General features: G+C 44.2%; 1 protein-coding gene across 1 annotated transcript in view; it reads right to left on the bottom strand.

Annotated features, from left to right (window-relative positions):
• Window positions 1-20521, bottom strand: part of Efhb (EF-hand domain family member B) — a 73082-nt gene that overhangs the window by 38633 nt on the left and 13928 nt on the right. Inside the window, exons 4-9 of the mRNA XM_017798161.1 lie at window positions 16081-16143; window positions 15278-15421; window positions 13182-13362; window positions 8100-8132; window positions 5233-5313; window positions 585-714 (exon numbers count right to left, since the gene is read on the bottom strand). Of these exons, the coding sequence (XP_017653650.1) occupies window positions 585-714; window positions 5233-5313; window positions 8100-8132; window positions 13182-13362; window positions 15278-15421; window positions 16081-16143 (632 nt within the window). The remainder of the gene's footprint in view (window positions 1-584; window positions 715-5232; window positions 5314-8099; window positions 8133-13181; window positions 13363-15277; window positions 15422-16080; window positions 16144-20521) is intronic.

The following is a 20521-nucleotide window of genomic DNA, read 5'->3' as shown; positions in this document are numbered from 1 at the left end:
TGTTGGCTTCTCTTGGAAGCATGGAGGAAATGATTCCTCTGTGTTGACCCTCCTCTTTATAGACTGGACACTGGTTCAAGTCCATCTGGTGGGGTCTCCTTGGCCTCCTTGATCAAGAGGTCAGATGACCCACCACCATTACAGGACAATTTGCGAGATGCTCATGATCCCTGGGAACTAATCAACCTAGGAGGGCAAGGAGCAAAAAGTGTCTTTTTTATTGTTTTTTTTATTCTGTGTGTATGCATGTATTGCCTGCATGTAAGTAAATGCACCCATGTCGTGCATTGCCCGTGGAGGACAGAAGAGAGCATTGGATCCCCTGGAGCTGGAGTTATAGACAGTTGTTAGCTACCACGTGGGTGCTAGGATTTGAACCCGGGTCTCCTGCAAGAACAGCTAGTGTTCTTAAGTGCTGATCCATCTCTCCAGCCCAAACACTTCATCATCTATTTTTTCTATAAATGTTGTGTTGAGTCATGTCAATGTATTTATTATCTCTTGAAATAAATTTGAAATAGATATTTATTTAGGTGCAAATGCTAAATATCTAACATTCCTGGACCAGATATAATCACACTTACATTTGCAGTTCATGGAGCCAATGTAAAGTTTTGGCCATGGTACGTCCATCATTAAAATGTGTCGTCGGAACTCCATACAAGTCAAACCTATGGAAACTCGCTGGGTTATACTTTCTGTTCTTTGCTTCTCCTGTGGGTTGTAGGAGGGGAAGACTTCTCACTTAAGCGGCACAGATAACCTTATCTTAAGCAAGCACACGCTGTGTTCCCACTGACACTGACTGCGTGGGACAGACGGGAACCGTAACAGAGCTGGGAGCTGTGCAGACCTGGCACTGTTGGCACAGATGGCGAAGGTCTTCCCCTACACGAGCTGGGAGACCATGGATGCTCCGCACCGTGTTCTTCATGGAAACATATGGAAAGTTTGCCGGTAGTTTATGCCTGAACTCTCAGGACTCAGGAAGCTGAGACAAGAGGATGGTGAGGTTGAACCTGGCCTGGGTCACATAGTGAGTTCCAGACCTGGTTGGGCTATAGAGTGAGTGCCAGGCTTGTCTGGGTCACAGACTGAGAATGTGTTTCAAAAAGCCAAAAAATACAAAATAAAGCTATCAGTAAATAATGATAACTACCTAGCACAAAACATGGAGAAAGCAATCAACCAATAGCAATAACATCGACCAATGAAATGTTTACGAATGAGCTTTTCAGTAGGTTGCTTGCTTGGCTGGCGAGGCTGAGGATCAAGCCCAGGGCCTTGCACATACCAGGCAGGCTACCCACCACTGAGCATTGCAAGCCCTGCTTCATTTTCTGAGACACGACCTCACTGTTGTCCAGGCTGACGTCAAAGTCCTAGGCTCAAGGAATCATCCTACGCTAGCCTGCTAATAGCTGGGACAATAGGCCCACACGCCACCACACACGGCACTTAGGAATAAATTTAACCCTGTGTGCTGAGAAGCACAGAACACTGATAAAAGAAACTGGAAAGGACACGAGTGGCAGGACATTCCATAGTCACAGATCAGGGAAATCTACATCGTTAAAACACTCATACTGGATCATACTGGAGCCAGCCAAACAGTACAGAGGGTAAGTGTGCCAGCCGCCAAGCCTGAGTTCATTCCTAGGAAGGAGAGCATCAACTCTGGAAAGTTGTCCTCTGACTCCATATGCACTCTGTGGCACACAGACACAGACACAGACACACACACACACACAGACACACACACACAGACACAGACACACAGACACACACACATAGACACAGACCACAGACAGACACAGACACAGACACACACAGACACACACACAGACACACACACAGACACATACAGACACACACACAGACACACACACAGACACACATTAATAAATAATAAATTTTTAATGCCCAGACTTCTTAAAGCAATATAGAAATTCAATTCCCAGCAAAGAATGACCTAGCACTTAGGATGTAGAGGCAAATGGATCAGAATTTTATTATGTGTATGTCTGTGTATCTGTGTGTCTGCCATGTGTGTGCAGGTGCCCACAGATGTCAGAAGAGGGCCTTGGATCCACCTGAGCTAGAGTTACAGCATGTAAGTCAGTACCATACTGTTTAGATTACTATAGCTGAGCTGCCCGATGTGGGTGCTGGAAATCAAACTCAAATCCACGTTACAGCACTGAGCTTAATCATGAGCCTGGTCCTAGCCCATAGATCAAAATTTTAAGGTCACCTTCAATTACATAGCAATTTCTAAGCCAGCATATGTGAGTGTGTGTGTGTGTGTATGTGTGTGTATGTGTGTGTGTGTGTGTGTGTGTGTGTGATATAAAATCACAAGGGCTAGAAATGGAGCTCAGTAATAGAACTTGAGCTTCACACAGACAAAGCCTGGTAATCAATCCCTACCAACAAACTATAATAAAAATAAAACGATATTATATTATAAAACTATAGTAATCAAAATAGTATGGTACTCACACAAAAACAGACATAGAAACACATCATAATGGGGAAACTAACATCACAAGGCTAAAACAGGAGGATTACTGTGAGTTTTAGGATAGCCTGGGCTATGTATTGAATTCCAGATCAGCCTGGGCTATATAGCAAAATTTTGCCTCAACAAACAAAACTTGTGCTCTGGCACAAAGCAGACATATGGGAGAGTATGGTCACTCATACCTTCAATCACAACACTCAGAAGGCCAAGGAGGAGTCTGAGTTTGAGGCTAGCCTGAGTGACATAGATCTTATCTAAAAATAAAGATCAACTGGAGTTAACAAATACCTGTAAGATATTTCATCCAATGCATAAAGAACACACATTTTTCTCAGTGGTGCCTGGAATGTCCTCTAAATTGATCACAGTATAGGCCACAAAGCAAGCCTCAACAAATTTAAAGCCTGAGCTATGTGAGACCCTGTCTCATTTTTTTTTCATAAGCATGGGAGAGCAGGAAGAGGAGAAGACATGAAGGAGGGGAGTCAGGGAAGCAGAAGGGATAGAGATAAGAAGAGTCAAGGGCGCAAGAAGGAAGGCAATGTCCACACCAGCAAGAACAGAGGCAGGCTGAGTGGTGCCTGGGGACACAGGAAGGACTGAGGGAATCAGCAGGGATCAGCTGTGAACAAACAAGGGCACCCTGCAGGCAGGCTTTCTCAAGACACAGCAGAATCTAACTCTCACTTCTCGGCTATATCAAGACTGGCATCTACACAGTTTTATTTCAGTTGTATTTTACAGCACTATAACATTTAATGTCTTTTGGGGGCTGGAGAGAGGGCTCAGCGGTTAAGAGCACTGGCTGGTCTTGCAGAGGACCTGGGTCCAGTTCCCAGCACCCACACGGTGGCTAACAACCATCTGAACTCCAGTTCCAAGGGATCTGACGCCCTCTACGACCTCCATGGGCATTGCACGACATGGGTATACTTACACACATAGAGGTAAAACACTCACATACATAAATTTTTAAAAAATCAAAAAACGATTTAAGTAGTGCCTTTTATTTGTGCTCCATCACTGTAGTACTGTGATGCCTTAGACAAGTTCAGGTAATAAGGGCAGGTGGTTGGTGTTCTGCCACTGTGCTAAGGATTTTGCATGTGTCCCATCCTCACGTTACCCATTGAAGAGATAAAAAAAGAATAACTAGTAAATGAGCTGCCCAGGTTCTAAACCTTAAGGGTAAGCTAGGATTTGAACTTGACTTCCCCAATTCATAATGTGTACTTGACCATCACCCAATACTTTTTTATCTAAAACTAAGCATTTAAAATAAAGCTAACATTTAGCACAGCATAGTGGTGCACACCTGTGGTCCCAGCCAGCAGGAGGCTGAGGAGAAAGGATTATTTAGGCCTGGGAGTTCAGAACCATCCTGGGCAGCATAAATTCAGTCTAGAAATATTCTAAGAGGAAAAATAGTTTAATAAGTACAGTAACCTTTAAAGCTAAAACCATTAAACAAAATAAGTCCACATAACATTTCATTAAGCTGACTCTTCAAATTATTTATTTTAGGGGTTGGAGTGATGGCTCACCAGTTAAAAGCACTGGCTGCTCTTGCAGAGGGCCCGGGTTCAATTCCCTGCACCCATATGTCGGCTAACAACCATCCATAACTCCAGTTCCAGGAGACCCAATGCCCTCTTCTGACCTCCATGGACATTGCATGACACGAATGCACCTACCTACATGTAAGCAATACACTCGTACACACAAAATAAAAGTAAGTTACTTCATTATTGCTGTGTGCGTGTTCATGATGCAGGGCCGTGTGCACCTCAGAGCACAGGTGGAGTCAGAGGACAACTTTTTGTTCTTGTTGTTGTTTTGGTTTTTTAATTTAGTTTGGTTTTGTTTCTTCAGAGTCCCCCTGTGACCCCAACTGGCCTGGAACTCACTATGTAGACGAGGCTGGCCTGGAACTCACTATGTAGACGAGGCTGGCCTTGAACTCACTATGTAGACCAGGCTGGCCTGGAACTCACTATGTAGACCAGGCTGGCCTGGAACTCACTATGTAGACCAGGCTGGCCTGGAACTCACTATGTAGACCAGGCTGGCCTTGAACTCACAGTTGCCTGAGAGGACAACTTCTGAACTCTGTTCTCTCTTAACACTTTTATGTAGGCTCCAGGGATTGAACTCAATTTGTCGGGCTTGCATAGCAAGCATCTTTACCCAGTGAACCATTCCACAGCCCCATTTTCCATTTTAATACACAAGTAGGGCTGTATTTATTTGTTGTTACTGTTGTTTTGAGATAGGGTCTCACTCTAGCCCAGGAACTCACTGTGTAGCCCAGTTTGGCCTCAAACTCATGGCAATTTTCCTACCTCAGCCTCCAAAGTGCTAGGATTATCAGAAAGCCACCACAAACCCGACTTCTGATACACAGGTTCACAACGTGCTGCTTGATAAACCAAACTTGCAGCCCTTTGACTTCAGCCTCTCAGGTGATGAGATCACAATCAGGCACCCCATGGCTAGCTATATTTTGTACATTAGATGTATAAGTCTGTGTGCCCCAGCTAGCACAAACAAAGGTTTATGATGTTATAATAGCAAATTGCCATTTATTGATCACCTACATTACACATCAATCATCAACTACATGAACATTATCCTCTGTCCTTTGCTTGACAAATCTGAGGGTGCTCTATCCTCAGACCCAGACCCACTATGCACTGGAGGAAACTTACCAGCAAAATAATCATGGTGAGAGACAACATAAAGGTCGTGTCCTTCCTTTCCTTCTTTAAATACCAAATAACAAATGTGGTCTGCTGATTTCATAAGCTATAGCCTGGGAGTCCACAGAGCCAACATAATGAAAATTTATCAAGAAGAGAAGACGAGGGGCTGGAGAGATGGCTCAGCAGCTAAGAGTGCTATCTGGCTCAGTTCCTAGTACCCACATGGCAGCTAACAACCACCCGTAACTCCAGTTCCAGGGGATCCAATGCTCTTTTCTGACCTTCACAGGCACTGCACAACATGGGTGTACTTACATACATGCAGACAAAACACACACATAAAAGTAAATAAACAAAAATGAAGAAAGTCATGGTGAGCCAGATGTGGTGGCACATGCCCAGACTCCTAGCACTTGGGAGAGGGAGGCAGGAGGGCCAGGACTTCAAAGCCAAGCATAGTAAATTCAAGGAGCTACATGAGACCCTGTCCCCCAAAACACAATCAGAAAAGGAGAGAGAGGAAAGGAAGAGTGGAGGGGAAGAGGAGGGAGAGGGAGGGGAGGGGAAGGAAGAAGGGGGGAAGGGGCAAGTCTAGGTGTCATTTTGCTGTAGAGCCCCCACTTGACCTGGCTCACTTCCTAGAATTCTGAATACTAGAACTCTGCAAGAGCCATTAAAGTTGCCCTCAACCATGTCCCATGTTCCAAGTGCAGTTAAATTCCCAGTCCTGAGGTTCTAGATAGCCTTGGTCTTTATAATTGTTTTCTTAATACTTTTATTCTTTCAGAATTTTGTGCAATGTATTGCTGTAGAGCCCCCACTTGACCTGGCTCACTTCCTAGAATTCTGAATACTAGAACTCTGCAAGAGCCATTAAAGTTGCCCTCAACCATGTCCCATGTTCCAAGTGCAGTTAAATTCCCAGTCCTGAGGTTCTAGATAGCCTTGGTCTTTATAATTGTTTTCTTAATACTTTTATTCTTTCAGAATTTTGTGCAATGTATTTTATCATACTCAGAATCCATCCCCCAACTTCATGTACTCTCTTTTTTTTTCTGTTTGCTTTAGTATTTTTTCACTTTTTTTTAACTTAAAAAAATTACTGAGAATTTCATACATGCATATAATGTGTTTTGATCAAATCCATGCCCACTCCCTCCCCTCCAACTCCTCCCATATCACCCCATCACTTTTTTCTTAACAACTTCATGTACTCTTTCTTCTTTATTTTTTTTATGGGGCTTTTTGCTACTCTAACATTTCCCCCATCTGAAGAGGTAACCCTAAAATATTTTAAGGATTAGATAAAAGCTCCCAAATACTTTTGACATTTTTGGCCTTTGAAACAGAGTATGTTGCTAAGAGGCCCAAGGACATTGTGAGTTTTAGCCAAGAAACTGGCTACTTTTCTCTGGGGTCTTTTTACCCTAACTGCCTAGCCAATTCCTACCTCCTATTCTTATCACTCCATCCTCTGAAGGGGTTACCCAAATTACCAATAGGGAATAGGGACGCAGACTGCTCTGTCTTCTTCCATGCTGAACCGGGACGCAGGGTGAGAAAAGAAGGTCCTTGACTGCTGAATAGATGTGAAGGAGAAGTAAAGGCAAGAGTAGTTAGCATTACAAATTCTAGACAGGGAACCAGAAAAAAGTCAGAACTGGGCAAATTTCAAATGTTCATATCAGAGTCCATTGGAATTTCTTGATGAGGGCTTCCAAAAGCACCCCTCCACTGGGTTCTTCATTTTTCTTCTGTCTGCCAAGGCTGGACTCGAGAGTGATGGACTCAGGTTTTTTTTTTTTTTCAGGCACTTTGATAGCTACTGGAGTGGCTAGAATCAGTGTCAGTTCCCTCTCAAAGGCTTCTGAAATTCTTCTTAAATTGTGTGTGTGTGTGTGTGTGTGTGTGTGTGTGATGTGCACATGAGTGCAGGTGCCCATGGAAACCAAGGGCATCAAGACCTCCAGGAGCTAGAGTTATAGTACAGAACCACTCGGTGGGGTTGCTGGACACTGAGCTTATATGTCCTCTGGAACAGCAGTGTGTGTTCTTAACCACTGAGCCACCTCTCTAAGCCTGTTTTCAACTTCTTGAGATGATGTAAGCAAATCTGAATTGTATACTGGAAACATGATGTCCTGTGGAACACACATGATGTCCTGTGGAACACACATGATATCCTGTGGGACACACATGATGTCCTGTGGACACACATGGTACAAACTTTGGCGGCTGTAACTTGAAGTCTATTTTGTAACTGAGTCTATTTTGATATGAATCTCCATCCTCAACCAAAACAGAGATACCATGGAATTCACCGGAACCAGGAAGAAATTCCTTTTGCCACAAGTCCCCAGCTCTGTATAAAGTGAATTGTCTTACAGTCCTTGTTTTACTTTTTCAAATGCTGGTGGTTGAACACATGGCCTTACGCACGCTAGGTAACCCCTCTGACACTAAGCCGGAGCTCTGGTTCTTTTAGGTTTTTGGTTTTATGTTTTTTGTTTGTTTGTGGTTGTTTTTGTTTTACATTTTATTTTGTTGGGTTTTTGAGACAAGATCTCTTTGTAGCCCCAATTGGCCTGGAACTCATTATGTAGACCAGGCTGGGCTCAATCTCACAGATATCCACCTGCTTCTGCTTCCCAAGTGCTGAGATTAAAGGCGTGTGCCACCAAGCAAAGCAGCCTTTGGTTTTTCTGAGACAGGATCCTGCTATGTATTTACATCCAGGCTGGCCTCAAACTTGAGATCCTCCTGCCTCATCTGTTCGAGGGCTGTGACTACAGACAGGTACACGCTACATCATGGTTTGGATGAGAAATGTCCCATAGAGGCTCATGTGTTTGAACTCTTGACCCTCTCGTGGCAGGATTTGGGGAGGTTGTGAAAGTTTGAGTAGGCTGGACACAGGTGGAGTGCAGTGTTTCTAAGCCACAGTACACTGTTAATTAAAAGAAAAAAATCAGCCTGGGTCTTACCATTCGTTTTAAGGCCAACAGCAGACCCAAGCTGCTGAGCACCCATTCCTTCACATGTCTCTCATAATTGTGCTCCCAAGCCAAAGCTTTGCACATTCTTTATTGAAACAGCATCTCCAGCATGAAGTGGGTAAGGAGAAGTCAGAGCCCACGCTCCTTATCACAGAATCTTGCCATTTGATCCCTAGGCCTCCTAGCATCTCTCTCTCTCTCTCTCTCTCTCTCTCTCTCTCTCTCTCTCTCACACACACACACACACACACACACACATACAGACAAGTATCTCACTGAAAAGCACACTGCTTCCAGAACTTTGGTATGTAAATCATTCACAGGCACATTTATTCACTGTCTTAAGTGGAGGGCAAGGAGGGGTCCTGAGGAATTAAGGTCAGGTGCCCTGGTCACAGGAGGAATGCATGGCTCAGTGAGCTTGTTCACAATATAGACAGTAGCTTTTTGATGGCAAGGTTAGGTAGAAGTCAAGTCTACATTATGTCCACACTGGAGAAGTCATTGCTACACTGGAAGAAGTGGGTTGCTGAGCCGAAGGCCTTGAGTGGCATAGTCCACAGTCCCATCGATCCCAACCCTCTACTTCCTGGTCCACGCTCTCTACTTCCTGGTCCACACCCCCTACTTCCTGGTCCACACTGTCTACTTCCTGGTCCACACAGATTCAAGGAATCCCAGGTGCACACCTCTGCTGACCTCACTCCACCAGCCTTCCCTAAGATGATGGACTGAACCCTCTCAAAACAGAAGCCCAAATAAATCCCTCTTGCTTAAGCCGCTTCTGTCTGGTATTTTGTCACAGTAACAAGGGAAGTAACAAGCCAGTACCACCAGGTCCAGCTTCCTCAGAATTTCTTAAACTCAGTATGTAGCCGAGGATAGCCTTAAATTCCTGATCCTCTGACCTCTACCTCCCAAATCAGTGAAGTCTGTGCCTGGCTAACCGCCATTTGGTTTCTTTTTTTAACTTTAAATTCTTAAATAAACTTTTTGTATAATGTTTTTGGGTATCTGTGGGAATTATTCTCGATTCTCAAACCCTAACAGTGGGAGCAGCAGTGGCAGAAACAGAGTAGATGAGGTTACCAGCAAGTTGCAAAGGCAAGCAGGCCAAAGCCAAAAGCAAAAGCTCTTCACTTGGACCCCTTATATCTGGACTACCACTGGAAGATGCCATCTACTCTGGTGGGATGGGTCTTCCCCCCAAGTTAATCCTTCCAGGAAATGTCCTTATAGAGCTGCCCAGTGGCATGTCTTTTAGGTGATTCCAGATCCAGTCAAGTTGACAACCAAGATTAACCATCGCAGCCACAATGACACATTTTGAGCCAACTGTGCAACAATTGCTGATCTATTTATTTGTGTTTGTGTGTGTGTCCATATGTGTGCACATGTGTGCATGGAGAGGACAGAGGACAACTTCCAGGAGTCAGTGCTTGCCTTCCACTTTGTGGAAGCAGGACAGCTCTTGTTTCTGCTGCTGTGCTGTGTGCTCCAGCCTAGCTGGCCCATGAGCTTCTGGACAATTCTGTCTGTGCCTTCCATCTTACTGTAGCAATGCTGGGATCACAGACGCATGCCACCAAATCCAGTTTTTCACATGGGTTCTGGGATCAAACTCAGGTTGGCAGGCTTATGTGGCAAGTGCCTTTATCCACTGAGCCACATCTTTCACATTTCTGCTAAGAACCGAAGTCTATAAACTAATAATTAAGACATCGGAGGTTGGGGGTAGAGGGACTGCTCTGTGGTAGACCGCTTGCCGGGCATGCATGAGACCCCAGGCCCTACGTCCAACAATCAATCAGTCAGTCAGTCAGTCAGTCAATCAACACACACCATGGAAGATGTTCCACTTGAAACAATCTTATAAAAGTCAGTGTGGTGGTACATGTCCCATCGTTCCCAGGGCAGATGCAGGAGTCCATGGTCCAGGCCAATATAGGCTATGTTGTGAGATCCATTCTCAACATAAAAACTAAAGAGGGTTGAGGATGTAGCTCAGAGACGTAATGCTTGACTAGTATCCAATCTCTAGTGCAGAAAAAATTCCTATAAACCAGCATTTTGGGTTTTTTTTAATTTATTGTTTTTATGTAAAAGATAACATGGTCTCTTCATTGAGTAGATATCTTGAATAATAACTCAAGCCCCACATAGTTGTTTACCCTGTAATCTTAGTGCTTGGGAGGTAGAGACAGGAGGATCAACATGAGTTCGAGGCTGGAGTATGAAGTAAGGCCTTGCCATTAAAACAATAAAATTAAGTACTTCAAGGAAGAGCACTGTTCTAGTTTGCCTTCGATTGCAGTGACAAAACGCTCTGACCAATACCAACTTGAGGAGGAAAGGGTTTATTTGGCTTACATGTCACAGTTCATCTCTGAGGGAGCCCAAGGCAGGAACCTGGAGGCAGGAGCTGAGCACAGGCCATAGTGGAACGCTGCTTACTGACTTGCTCCCCCGGCCCATGCTTAGCCTGCTTTCTTATACACCACAAGCCCACCTGCCCAGGGATGGCACCACCCACAGTGGGCTGGGAACCTCCCACATCACTCAGTAATCAGAAGGTGCCTCACAGATAAGGCCACAGGTCAGTCCAATGGAGGCAATTCACCAGTTGAGGCTGCCTCTGCAGAGGTGTGTCAAGTCAACAACTAGAGCTGCCCAGCACAAGCACTCAGTTGGACTCAATGAGGAAACACTGCCTGTACATGGTGGGCCAGTATTTCAGCATCAGACTGTGCAGGGTCCGCTTGCGCAGGCCCAGCTACAGTGAGAACGTTGGCTGGTTTCTCCCAGATGGCTCCTGGGCAGTGATAAGGCTCGACCTGTTTTCAGGAAGACAATGAAGCCAAAGAGAAAAAGAACTCCTCTTGACACATAACCACTGCACCTGTTAATACACATTTTTGAAGGTTTGGTTTGGTTTGGTTTGGTTCGGTTCGGTTCGGTTCGGTTCGGTTTGGTTTGGGACAGGGTCTCACGTAGCCCAGACTATACTCCACCTTGCTATATAGCCAAAGATGATCTTGAATTCCTGACCCTTCTGCCTCAACCTCCTAAGTGCCTAAACGATAAGCATGAACCACCATACCCAGCTGAGTAGTAAACAGTACTTCTTACAGCAAATGAACGGATCCTAGAGAGCGGTTATTATATAATTACTATAGTGCTATATCTACATAGAGCAGGCTGGCCTCCATCTCACAGAAATCCACCTGCCTCTGCCTCCCAGGTGCTGGGATTAAAGGTGTGCACCACCACACCCAGCTTTCTACTTAAAGTTTTTATTTATTATTATGACTATATGTATATATGTGCATGATGGGGGCGGGGTACAGATTCCAGGGCACATGATCGTAGAGGCCAGAGAGCAACTTTGTGGAGTCAGTTCCTTCCTTCCACCAGACTCAAGTCCAGGTCTCCAGACTTGCAAAGCAAGTGCCTTTACCTGCTGAGCATCTCATTATGCTTCTTAACAGTTCAAACACGTAGAATTTTTGTTGTTTCGAGACAGGATAAGCAGCTTCTGATCCTCCTGCCTCCATCTCCTAAGCGATGGGAATTATTTTTAAGACTTGTTTTTATTTTATGTATATGGGTGCTTGCCTGAGTGTATGTAAGTGCAAAACGTGTGTGCTTGCTGCCCAGTAGAGGTCAGAAGAGGGCATCAGATCCTCTGGAACTGAAGTTGTGAGCCACCCTGTGGGTGCTGGGAGCTGAACCTAGAACTGAACCCAAGAGCAGCAAACGCACTTAACCACTCAGCCATCTCTCCAGCCAGAGTGCTGGGATTATAGAAATACACCACCACACGAGGTTTATACAGTACTGGAGATCAAACCAAGGACTTCCTGCATGCTAGACAAGCACTCTGAAAACTGAGCTACATCCCAATCCAGGACTTTTTTCTAATCCACACCCAGCCTAACCTTTATTTTTATTTTATGTGAATAAGTGTTTTGCATGCATGAATATAAGTACACCCATGCATGCAATGCCCATGGAGGCCAGAAGAAGGTATCAGATCTCCTGGAACTGGAGAACTGGACTTACAGTTGTTAGCTATCATGTGGGTGTTGGGAGCTGAACCCAGTCCTCTACAAGAGCAGCCAGTGCTTTTAACCACTGAGCCGTCTTTCCAGCCCCATAAACTGGATTTTTTTAATCCTACTGAAAATAAGATACTTTCTCTGTTCTAAAATACACTTTCGGAGTCAGTCATGGCGGTGCAAGGCTTTAATCCCAGCACTCGGGAGGCAGAGGCAGGCGGATCTCTGTGAGTTCCAGGCCAGCCTGGTCTACATAGTGAGTTCCAGGACAGCTGGGGCTACAGGGAGACTCTGTCTCAAAAAGACAAAAAAAAAAAAAAAAAAAAAAAAAAAAAAAAAAAAAATACACTTTCTTAAGCAGAGCAGACATAGATTTACTGAGGTAAAATGGGAAAGAACTTCAGGAGTGGGAGGGGCTCCAAGGGAGGAATTTCAAATTTTAATAGATTTTAACTCTAGACCTGAAGCAGTAAGTTACAACTACAGACTTTTGCAACTGGAGCATAATTTACGTTCAGAGGAAATGTTACCACCTAAGGAAAAATAATCTAATAGGCTTTTTAGTTGAAAGGTTTGTTTTGTTTTGTTTTGTTTGGGGTTTTGTTTTTTGTTTTTTATTTTTGGTTTTTTTGTTGGTTTTTTTTTGGTCTTTTTGAGACAGGGTTTCCCTGTAGCCCCCCTGACCTGGAACTCACCATGTAGGCCAGGCTTGTCTCAATCTCACAGACATCTGCCTGCCTCTGCCCCCCACCCCCTGTGGGGGAATTAAAGGCATGCCCCACCACAGCTGGCTATCTTTCATTCTTGAATAATCATTTAGCTATCACCAAAAACCAAATGAAAGATTTTTGATCCAATAAAGTCTTATTGCCCCACCTCCCCCACCACTGATTTTCTCTACCTCTGATGATCGGTGTCCCAAATGTCGTGTTGATTACATCCAGTCCTTTAGGTAATCCTGGTGTTTGATCATGAGACTTTCCCAATGGTGCCCATTGATTGCTAAAATATATAGATTCTTTTTTGTCTTTAATTTTCTGTTGGAATTTAGTAATGGGCTGAGGGTTTACTAGTGTTCTCACCTAAAGAAATTACACAATGCACAGATGTATCAAAAAAGTTCTGTCAGAAAGCTAAAGTTCTAATCAATAAGAAGAGTAGAGAAAATGATTGAAGAGACATACTTCACCCTCATCATTGGCTCTGTTCACCTTCCAGAAACGATCACAATCAGTTTGGCAAAGTTTAAACATGCTTAAACAAGAACTTCCAGTCAGGTCTGCAATCCCAGCTTCTGGGGAACTGAGACACCAGGATAGCACGTTCAAGCCTGTATGATCTACAGAGAGCCTTTGAGGCCAGCTTAAGCAGCATAGTGGGACTCTTTCTCAACAACCGAAGAGGGATGGAGGTATTGTTTAGTACCGGACTGCTCATGAAGCTGTAGATTCAAGCCTCCCCGCCCTCCCCACAAGTACCTTAAACAATACAAAAATTTAAAAAGATCTGAAGACACAGCCTTGAATACTCCAGTGGACATGACAAGCACAAGACTCAAATCTGGATATCCACAAGATCTCTCAGAACATCTGCATCAGGCTGGTTGTGGTGGCACAGTCCTGTAACACCAGAACTTCAGAGGTCGAAGGAGGATTGCTGTGTGTTTGAGGCCAGCTTGGGCTACAGAGTGAGAGTGAGAGGAAAGAAAAAGAAAAAAATGGGGTTGACAGATGATACATGATAGATGATAGATGATAGATAGATAGACAGACAGACAGACAGATATAGATGATAGATGATTGATAGATAGATTAGATAGATAGATAGATCGATAGATAGATAGATAGATAGATGATAGATAGACAGATGACAGATAGATAGCTAGATAGATAGATAGATCGATAGATAGATAGATAGATAGATGATAGATAGACAGATGACAGATAGATAGCTAGATAGATAGATAGATCGATAGATAGATAGATAGATAGATATGATAGATAGATGATAGACAGGCAGATAGATGATAGATGGATAGATGATGGATGGATGGATAGATAGATGATAGATAGATAGATAGATAGATAGATAGATAAATAATGATGATGATAGATAGATAGACAGATAGTAGATAGATAGATGATAGACAGACAGACAGACAGACAGATAGATAGAAAATAGATGATAGATGATAGATAGATAGATAGATGATAGATAGACAGATAGATAGATGATAGATAGATAGATAATAGATAGATGATAGATTGATTGATAGATTGATTGATGATATAGATTGATAGATGGTGATAGATACTTAGACAGATGATAGATAGACATGATAGATAGATGAAGAAAGATAGACAGACAGACAGACGGACGGACAGATGGACAGGCAGGCAGGCAGGAGGCAGGCAGGCAGGCAGGCAGATACAGTCTTCTGAGACAGGACCTCACTGTAGCTCCAGCTGGCTTGGATTCGCTATGGTTGATCTCACAGAGATCCATCTGATTCTGCCAAGTCCAGCTATTGTCTTTTTTGTTGTTGTTGTTTCTTTTTTTTCTTTGAAAGAAGGGAGGGTCTCAATGTGGGCTGGCCTCAGAGTCAAAGATCTGCCTGCCTCTGCCTCCAGAGTTCTGGGATTGAAGGCTGCTCTGCTATGCCCAGAGCAGTTAACTAACTGACTCCTCTTCCAATGTCTGCCAGGCCTGTCCTCTTGTTCCCTAACAAGGCGAGACAGCAGCTCTCTTCACTGGGGAAAACAGAGGCCACTGAGCACCTGAGGGAGAAGCTGACTGGGGTTTGAACCTGTCATTGCCACATGCTCTGGACAGGTGTTTTGGTTTTTTCTTTGCATCAGCACTTTCAGATGACAGGCTAAGGAAAGGCTGGGTGGGCAGGAGCCGGGAACCGACGGATTTCACGGATGCCTCATTTGTGTGGTTTTGTAACCTGGTAAATCGATAACGTATAGACGGAGCAGAAGAAAATTAGGTTACCTGCACTGAAACTTTAGATCTTATTCCATGTGTCAAGCAAGGTGCAATCTGGGGGTCACTGGCTCTGCCGTAAAATACCCGCTCCGCTCCAGGAGGTGGGTATCTGAAGTTGAAATACTTTTTAGCCTCAGGAGGAGTAATAAGCTGCAAATGGCGAGAAAAGGAAGCACAACAGTCTTAAAATATATTACATTTCATGTACTGTGTGTGTGTGTGTGTGTGTGTGTGTGTGTGTGGTGTGTGTGTGTGTGTGTGTGTGGAGGTAGGAGGTCAGCTTCAGGGGGTCAGTTCTCTCCTTTTACCATGTGGTTCCCTGGGTACTGAACTCAAGTTTTCAGGCATGGGGGCAAGCTCCTCTACTTTGCTGAGCCATCTCACCAGCCCAAAGCACAACTTTTAAAATATCAAACAGACCTTCTCCAACAGCATTGGTTTCATGAGTGCAGAGGGAGCTGCAGGCCTGAATGATTTCGTGTACCCTAAAGTTTGTTTACTGGAGAAAATAAAACATGTTGAAAGGCTATAGAAAACCAGGAAGGAAGTGCCCAGGTTAGAAATTACCCTGTTTTCCCTACTGTGATACATCCAGACCTAGAGTTTTGGAGAAGCAAAAAATGTAAACTTGAGTTTTCATTTTCTTAACTAAAAATCAATAGAAGTCTTCAAAATAAGTAAAGACTCAAAATTGACCACATTACATCTATGCGACTTTCATAAGGAATGCTGAGCGTTCTCAGCCTCCTAATACTCACTATTCATATTCAAAGTACAAACAGAAAAAAAGGCATGTGGAAAGAGCTCACCCTGGGAAGTTTTTCAGTCAAACAGGTTGCAACTCTGTCTCCAACTGGCTTAACTTTTCCTGCCTTGGGGAAAAAAAATCAAAATATTGGTCATTATCAGGATGAAGGAAAGCATTTTGGGGTTTGTTTTTGTTTTTGTTTTTTATTTGGTTGGTCGGTTTTTGGGCTTTGTTTTTTGTTTTGAGCCAAGGTCTCACTGTAGCCCCAGCTAACCTGGAACTCACTATGTGGACCAGGGTGGCCTTGATTTCACATAAATCTGCCTGCCTCTGCCTCCTGAGTGCTGGAATTAAAGGTGTGCACCAACACACCCTGCCTAAGAAAAGCATATTTGAAGACTGGAATTTATTTCAAATTTGACCTGGGTCTTAGATACAAAAAGGTTTTGACTACAATAAAAATAAAGGAACAGGGGCTGGAGAGAAGCTCAGTGGTTAAGAGCACTGACTGCTCTTGCAGAGGACCCAGGTTCGATTCCCAGCACCCACATGGCAGCTACCAACAGTCCTTAACTCCAGTTCCAGGGAAATCCGAAGCCTTCTTCTGACCTCCGCGGCATTGCTGGACATGGGTGCACTCACATACATGCAGGTAATGTACTCATACACATAAAAATAAAATAAAATAAAAATAATTTTAAAAACAATAAATAGTAAGTCAAAGGCAACATAAACATATATGATATATACATATGTGTATGTCTGTATTTGAGGATGCTTTGGTTTGGGGTTTGGTTTTGGTTTGAGACAGGAACTCATTATGTAGTACTGCCTGGCCTGGAACTTGCTATGTAGTATATAGACCAGGCTGGCCTCAAACTCCCAGAGATCCACAGATCCACCTGCTTTTGCCTCCCAAGTGCTTGGAATTACAGGCATGCACCACCACACTTGGCACATTTGGGGGCGGGGTGGCACTGTAGGCATGTGGTGGACAGAGGGTAACTTCATGGGAACCAGGGATTGAATTAAAATTGTCTGGCTTGGGCAGCAAGTGCTTTTACCCACTGAGCCATCTTGTTTTGATTTTTTGAGAGGGGATCTGTAGTACAGGCTGGACCAAAACATTCTATGTGCTGTCCTTAAACTCAAGATCCGCCTGTTTCAACCTCTGCATGCTGAGATTTCGAGATGACCACCACACACAGGAGCCTGTAAGTCTACCTTCTTATCAGCAAATCATCCAATTGCAGAATTTCTGACATTCTGCAGGGTTTACCTTTCAGAAACAATGGGTTTGTTTTTGTTTTTGTTTTTTCCTGGTTTGTTTGTTTGGGTCTAGAATTGGATTCCTAGGAGAAAATGAGCTTGAGCTCCTAACTGCCTCTACGTCCGAGTGCAGATACTACAGCTGTGTGCCACCTCTGCAGACCTGCTTTCTGTTTTTCATTTTTATTATATTTCTGTGTCTGTATGTACATGCACAAGTGTGAAGGTGCCCGAGGACGCCAGAGGCATTGGAGTTCCCTAGAGCTGGAGTTGCAGGCAGCTGTGACCTGCCCTGTGTAGAAACTGTTAAGCCATTGTTCCTTCCCCTTTTCTTTCTGGGTTTTTTTTGTTTGTTTTGGACAGAGGTTTCACTTTATAGCCCACCTTAGCCTCAAACTCATTGCAATCCTCCTGCCTCAGCATCCTCAGCACTGAGACTGAAATTACAGACCTGAGCCACCATGTTTGGACAGAAACAATCTTTTCATCATTCAGTGAGTAATTATTTCATGTCCTATAACATCAGTGAACAGATACATTCAGTTAAAATCAAGAGAAAATGTTTGGTTGCACATGGTGGCACACACCTTTAATCCCAGCGCTTGGGAGGCAGAGGCAGGCAGATCTCTGTGAGTTCAAGGGCAGCCTGGTCTACATAGTGAGTTTCAGGCCAACTGGGAATACAAGGAGACCGTCTCAAAAAGATGAAGAGAGTTTAAGCTGGGCATGGTAGCACATGCCTTATGCCTTTAATTCCAGCACTTGGGAGGCAGAAGCAGGTAGATCTCTCAGAGTTCAAGGAAGCCTGGTCTACAAAGCAGATTCCAGGCCAGTTGGGGCTACATAGTGAGACCCTGTCTCAAAAAAATAGTGTTTAGTGTGTCTGAATGTGTTTGTGTATTTCCAACACTTTTTTTTTTTGAGATAGTCTTCCTGTGTAGCTCAGGTGACCTTGAACTCACAACCCCCCTGCCTAAGCCTCTTGAGTTGCAATGCACTACTACATGAGCCCAACAACACGTTTTATGCATGCAGATATATCACTTGTAGCCCAGCCCTAGAGAGAATGACCCAGATCTTGACCGCTGACTTCAGTTGTAACTTGGGTCTTATCTGCCCTTCCCTTGGTAGTAGCAAAGGTAAGAACGCATTCCAGAAATGCAGCATATATCTGTTTCTTCTTTATCTATTCAGGGAAACTGATATTTGTATAATGTGCACATTTGTCTTTTAAAAACTTCGATTGGGAACCAGCATGTTGGCTCATGCTTAAAATGTCAGTTCTCCAGAAGCTGAGGCAGGGAGATTGCCAAGACTTCAAGGACAGCCTGAGCTACAGTAATAAAACTCTGTCTGAAAAAAGACAAAACCAAGGGCTGAGGATGTAGCTCAGCTGGTGGAGTGTTTGCCTAGCAAGAGAGAAGCCTTGGATTTCATCCCCAGCACAAACCAGGTATGATGATACACACCTGCAATTGCAGTACTTAGGAGATAAAGACAGGAGATGTTCAAGGTCACCCCTAGCTGTGTAGGGAGTTTGAAGGAAGCCTGGGATACAGAATACCCCCCCCATCTTTAAATATTTTATTTAGCATTTTTATTTTATGTGTATGAGCGTAATGCCTGCATGTAGGTAGGTGCACCCATGTCGTGCAATGCCGAGGTCAGACGAGGACATTGGGTTCCCAGCAACTGGAGTCTGGGAATCAAACCCAGGTCTTCTTCAAGAGCAGCCAGTGCTCTTAATTGCTGAGCCATATTTCCAGTCCCAAGACCCGGTTTTTTAAACAAAAATTTTAAGTGTTGGATGTGGTGGCACATGCCTGTAATCCAAGCACTCAGAAGGCAGAGGCAGGCAGAGCTCTGTGAGTTCAAGGCCAGCCTGGTCTACATAGTTAGTTCAGGCCATCTCAGAGTACAAGGAGACCCTGTCTCAAAAAAGAATTGTTTTTAATACTCTAAAATCAAAATAAATCATTTTATTGGGTTATTTTAAGCTGAGCAATGTCAGCCAATAGACACATAAGATTTCTCATCCCTGCCCTCATTTTACTTAAAAGGCATGAATTTGCTTTTATGAAGCGTCCCAAACCCACAAGAGTGACTCTTCCCACCTGAGGTTGTCCGCCAGGAGGCTCTGCATAAACAGGCTGTTACAGTTTCCTTTTCCTCAATTTCATTTACTTTTTATATGTATGAGTGTTTTACCTACATATATGTAAGTGCACCTTGGTCGTACAATGCCCAAGGAGACCAGAAGAGGGCGTCGGAGTCCTGGAACTGGAGTTTACAGTCAGTTCTTAGCTGCCATGTGGGTGCTAGGAATAGAACCCAGGTCCTCTGCAAGAGCAGCCAGTGCTCTTGACCGCTGAGCCATCTCTCCTGCCCCTCATGTTTCATTTTACTGCTGTGACCAAAAGCAACTTAGGGGAAGAAGGGGTTATTTGACTTCACTTGCAGGTCACAGCCCATTACTGAGGAAAGTCAGGGCAGGAACTCAAGCAGGCGACCAATGAACTCACAACCAAGGAAGTACAGCAGGACAGATGGGAGGAGGATGCTACCTCTAACTCCTCCTGCCTCAGCCACCTGAATGCTGGGGTTCCAGGCCTGAGTCATCACACACAACACTAGCCATTCTCTTGTTTGTTGTTAGACTAGGTCTTGCCTCTGCCTCCTGAGTGCTGGGACTAAAGGCAGTGCCACCACACCTGGTTAGTCCCTCATTCTCTTCTTGACACTGCCTTTGCTGTCCTGTCAGCATTAAACACTTCAGAGGCTGAGGCAGGAGGCTGATCAGTTTGAAGTCAGCATGGACGACCCAGAGAGATCCTGGAGCTGGAAGAGTTCTGCAAGTTCAAAGCCAGACTGAGCTATATACCAAGTTCCAGGCCACTCTGAACGCGTGGTTTTTGGGTTTGTTTGGTTTTTTTTTTTTGGCCGGGTGTGGTAACACAGACCTCTAATCCCAGCACTCAGGAGGCAGATCTTTATGGTTGGAGCCAGTCTGGTCTACATAGCATGTTTCAGGAGAGCTAGGGCTACAGTTTTGTTTTTTGTTTTTTTAAGAAAAAAAAAAGGGAGGAGGGGAAAGGAAGGGCAGAGGATCGAAGGTGGTAGAAATAAGAGGTTTTAGAACTAGCTGTCTGGGAAGCCAGGGACTAGGCTGCATATGTGTGCGAGATCAACTAGATTAGATGCTATAGGCTTCAGAACCAGCCCAGAAACAGGAA

This window comes from Nannospalax galili, unplaced genomic scaffold, assembly GCF_000622305.1.
Source record: "Nannospalax galili isolate Female #2095 unplaced genomic scaffold, S.galili_v1.0 scaffold215, whole genome shotgun sequence".
In the NCBI taxonomy this organism is placed as follows: Eukaryota; Metazoa; Chordata; class Mammalia; order Rodentia; family Spalacidae; genus Nannospalax; species Nannospalax galili.
Note: the sequence above shows the minus strand (reverse complement) of the source record. Positions and strands in the feature narration are given on the sequence as shown.